This window comes from Canis lupus, chromosome 20 (genome assembly GCF_011100685.1).
Source record: "Canis lupus familiaris isolate Mischka breed German Shepherd chromosome 20, alternate assembly UU_Cfam_GSD_1.0, whole genome shotgun sequence".
In the NCBI taxonomy this organism is placed as follows: Eukaryota; Metazoa; Chordata; class Mammalia; order Carnivora; family Canidae; genus Canis; species Canis lupus.
In genome coordinates this window covers 27353363-27356535 of record NC_049241.1, presented here as the reverse complement: position 1 = coordinate 27356535, position 3173 = coordinate 27353363, and the positions used below count along the sequence as shown (strand labels likewise).

General features: G+C 51.4%; 1 protein-coding gene across 1 annotated transcript in view; it reads right to left on the bottom strand.

The window, feature by feature from the left end:
• PSMD6 (proteasome 26S subunit, non-ATPase 6) overlaps nt 1-2603 on the bottom strand; it is a 54905-nt gene extending 52302 nt beyond the window's left edge. Inside the window, exons 1-3 of the mRNA XM_038565261.1 lie at nt 2394-2603; nt 1941-2146; nt 1725-1778 (exon numbers count right to left, since the gene is read on the bottom strand). Of these exons, the coding sequence (XP_038421189.1) occupies nt 1725-1778; nt 1941-2146; nt 2394-2538 (405 nt within the window). The 5' untranslated portion in view covers nt 2539-2603. The remainder of the gene's footprint in view (nt 1-1724; nt 1779-1940; nt 2147-2393) is intronic.
• Between the last annotated feature and the right edge of the window lie 570 nt (nt 2604-3173).

Here is a 3173-nt window from a genome sequence, read left to right as displayed (position 1 = left end):
CCAGGTTTGGAGAGTAAAAATAACAGGTGAGCCTATAATAGCCAGCTATATGAGAAAATAAGGAAGACCAAGGAGATGTCCAACAAAGAAGCCTTCTTGAAGGAGCTCCCACTAACACGCCTGTAACAAGATGAGCACCATGAAAGAGTAATGACTGTGATCAGTGGTAACACAGTGAATGATAAAAATCCATTAGGTAACAGTAAATAATATACCTCAGATGAGAGTAAACAGGAATAAAAAAAGAAAGCTCTTCTTTTTTAGAAAAATGCAACTTAATAAACATGGAAAATGACATGGGCACATCACCAATTTATAACTCCTAATGCTGACTCAAGCACGTCCTTGTTGAAATTCCTCAAATCCAAGAAAACCACACAAACTAGGAGCTGTTTTCTTTTAAGATTTATTCATTCATTTGCAAGAATATATATAGGAGAGAGAGAGAATCCTCAAGCTGAGTCCCCGCTGAGTGCAAAGTGAGTCATGGGGTTGTGGGGCTCAATCTCACCAACCATCATCATAACCTTGTCCCACCAATTGAATTTCCCAGAATATACCCTAGAGAACATTAGCATTTATCTCCCAGGAGACACATTCAATCAAATTTCTACAAAAGTGTCTTGTACAAGCAAATACAGCTGAAAACAAACCTACGTGTCCATCAACAGCTGAAGAGGTAAGCAAACTGGCACAGCCCTACAACAGACTACTGGCTAGCAGTTAACCAGAATCAGCAAGATTCATGTACATTAACGTGGAAAGATCCTGATACAATGCTGCATGAAAAAGTAAATGGGAACACCTGAGTACAGTATGGTCTCACTTTAAAAAAAAACAAAACATTTTTGGTGTTTGTTTGTTTTAAAGTAATATCCACATAGGGCTCACAGCCATGACTCCAAGACCAAGGGGTCACAAGCTCCTCTGACCAAGCCAGCTGGGTGCCCCTAAAAACAATTTTTAAAAACACAATACTACCTAATTTATGTGCTTGTAAATGTACAATAAAACTAAAAGGTTACCTTGAGGTGCTAGGAAATAAAAATCAAGTAGAACTTCAGCATTATCTGTAATGTTCAGTTTCTTATAATGAGACTATTACTTGTAGAGATAATTCTTCAAATTCAGCAGAAGCAATGCTTCCCGCCAAGGTGAGAAAAGTGTGCACCACTGAGAATGATCCCACCTTTGTAACAGCAGGAAACCAACAAAAATCTCTGCAAGTGCCCTTAAGGTCTTACTGGCATGGACACAGCACAGAACACACACACCTGGCCAGGAAGGGGGGGGGGGGGGTAGCAAGAAAATCGACTTTTTGTCACTCATTTTTGTGCTGCTGCATTAGGCCAGGTGAGCACATTACCTCTGCAATTATTTTTTAAAAAGAAGGTAATTTTTAAATTTTTTTTAAGATAAATTTTTTCTTAAAGATGTTATTTATAGGGATGCCTGGTGGCTCAGGGGTTGAGCCCAGGGCGTGATCCTGGAGACCTGTGATCGAGTCCCGCATCTGGCTCTCTGCATGGAGCCTGCTTCTCCTTCTGCCTGTGTCTCTGCCTCTCTCTCTCTCTGTCTCTGTGTGTCTCTGAGTCATGAATAAATAAATTAAATCTTTAAAAACAAAAAAAAAATGTTATTTATTTGGGCAGCGCGGGTGGCTCAGCGGTTTGGCGCCGCCTTCAGCCCAGGGCGTGATCCTGGAGACCCGGGATCGAGTCCTGCGTCGGGCTCCCTGCATGGAGCCTGCTTCTCTCTCTCTCTCTCTCTCTGGGTCTCTAGTGAATAAGTAAGTAAAATATTAAAAAAAAAAAAAAAAAAAAGACGCTATTTATTTAGTAGGGACCGAGCGCCTGATCGGGAGGAGAGGGAGAAGCGGGCGCCCCCGGAAGCCGGTGTCCCGCGCGAGCCCCACGGAGACGCGCGCCACGGCCACTCACCTTGTCGCCGACGCGGCACAGGTACTCGGCCTTGGCCATCATGGCGTCCCGGATCTCGCTCTCCCCCAGGTTCTTCTCCGCGTCTTCCAGCTCCTCGTCCAAACGCTTCAACTCGTCCTCGTTGGCCTTCCTCATTTTATTGAGCAGGTCCGTGTCCAGCTGCCAGTCGAGGGATTTGCACAGGGCTTCGTAGTAGGGAGCCATGTCTGAGAGCCAGAGAGGGCGGCCCCGACTTACCCACGGGCGGGGGCGGGGGCGCGCCGGCGCCCCCTCGCCCCCCCACCCCCCGCCCCCCGGGCTCCTCGCACGCGGCTCCCGCTCCCGTCCGGGCAGCCCGGGCACCGCCTGCCGGGGAGGCCCGCACGGCCAGAGCCTTCCCCCCCGTCCCCCCCCCCCCCCCCCCCCCGCCAGCCCAGGCCTAGGCCGCTGACTCGGCGCTCCCGCGGGCCTCACTGTTGTCGCGGACGGCCGCCATCAGCTCGTCGCGCACGGCCGCGTCCCCGCGGTGCTCGGGCAGGCTGAGCAGGAAGCGCAGCTGCGCGATGCGCAGGTCGGGGTTCTTGGGCAGCCCCTCCTCCTCCAGGTTCTCCAGCGGCATCGCGGCGGCGGCGCGGACTGCGGCTCGGCGCTCTGCGGCTCGGCGCGGGGCCGCGGCGTCTGCGGCAGCGGCAGTGGCAGCGGCAGCGGCAGCGGAAGCGGAAGCGGGAGGAGTCGCGACGGCGCCCGGCCGCCTCCGGCCCGGCTTCCGGCCGGCCCCGGGTGGGCCTCCGCCGGCAGCGCCCCCTGCTGGACATGCTTGGACCGCCCGGCGCGGCCTGCGCGCCGGCGCCCCCGTGTGGCTTTCCCTCGCTCGGTGCCAGGATCCGGGCTCGGGCCGACTCCCGGACCCGCTCGCTCGCTCCACGCTTATCTAGTCCGTCTTTCTGCTCGTAAACGTCTAGGGCCGGCGGGCTTTTGAAATTCTTGAAAACATCATCATCGGGATCCTGGGTGGCTCATCCACCACATATGTAGATACCTTTCCATGCCAATAAATACGGATTGACATCATCACCTCTAATGACCTCATAGGGCTCCACTGTGTTTATGTACCAAATTTTGTCTCATCAATCTTTAACTGCTATCAATCTGGGTAACTATTATGTCTTCAGTCTCATAAATACCATAGTGTTAATCATCTATGTACATATGTTTTCACAATTATACAAACATCTCTTTTTTAAGATTTATTTA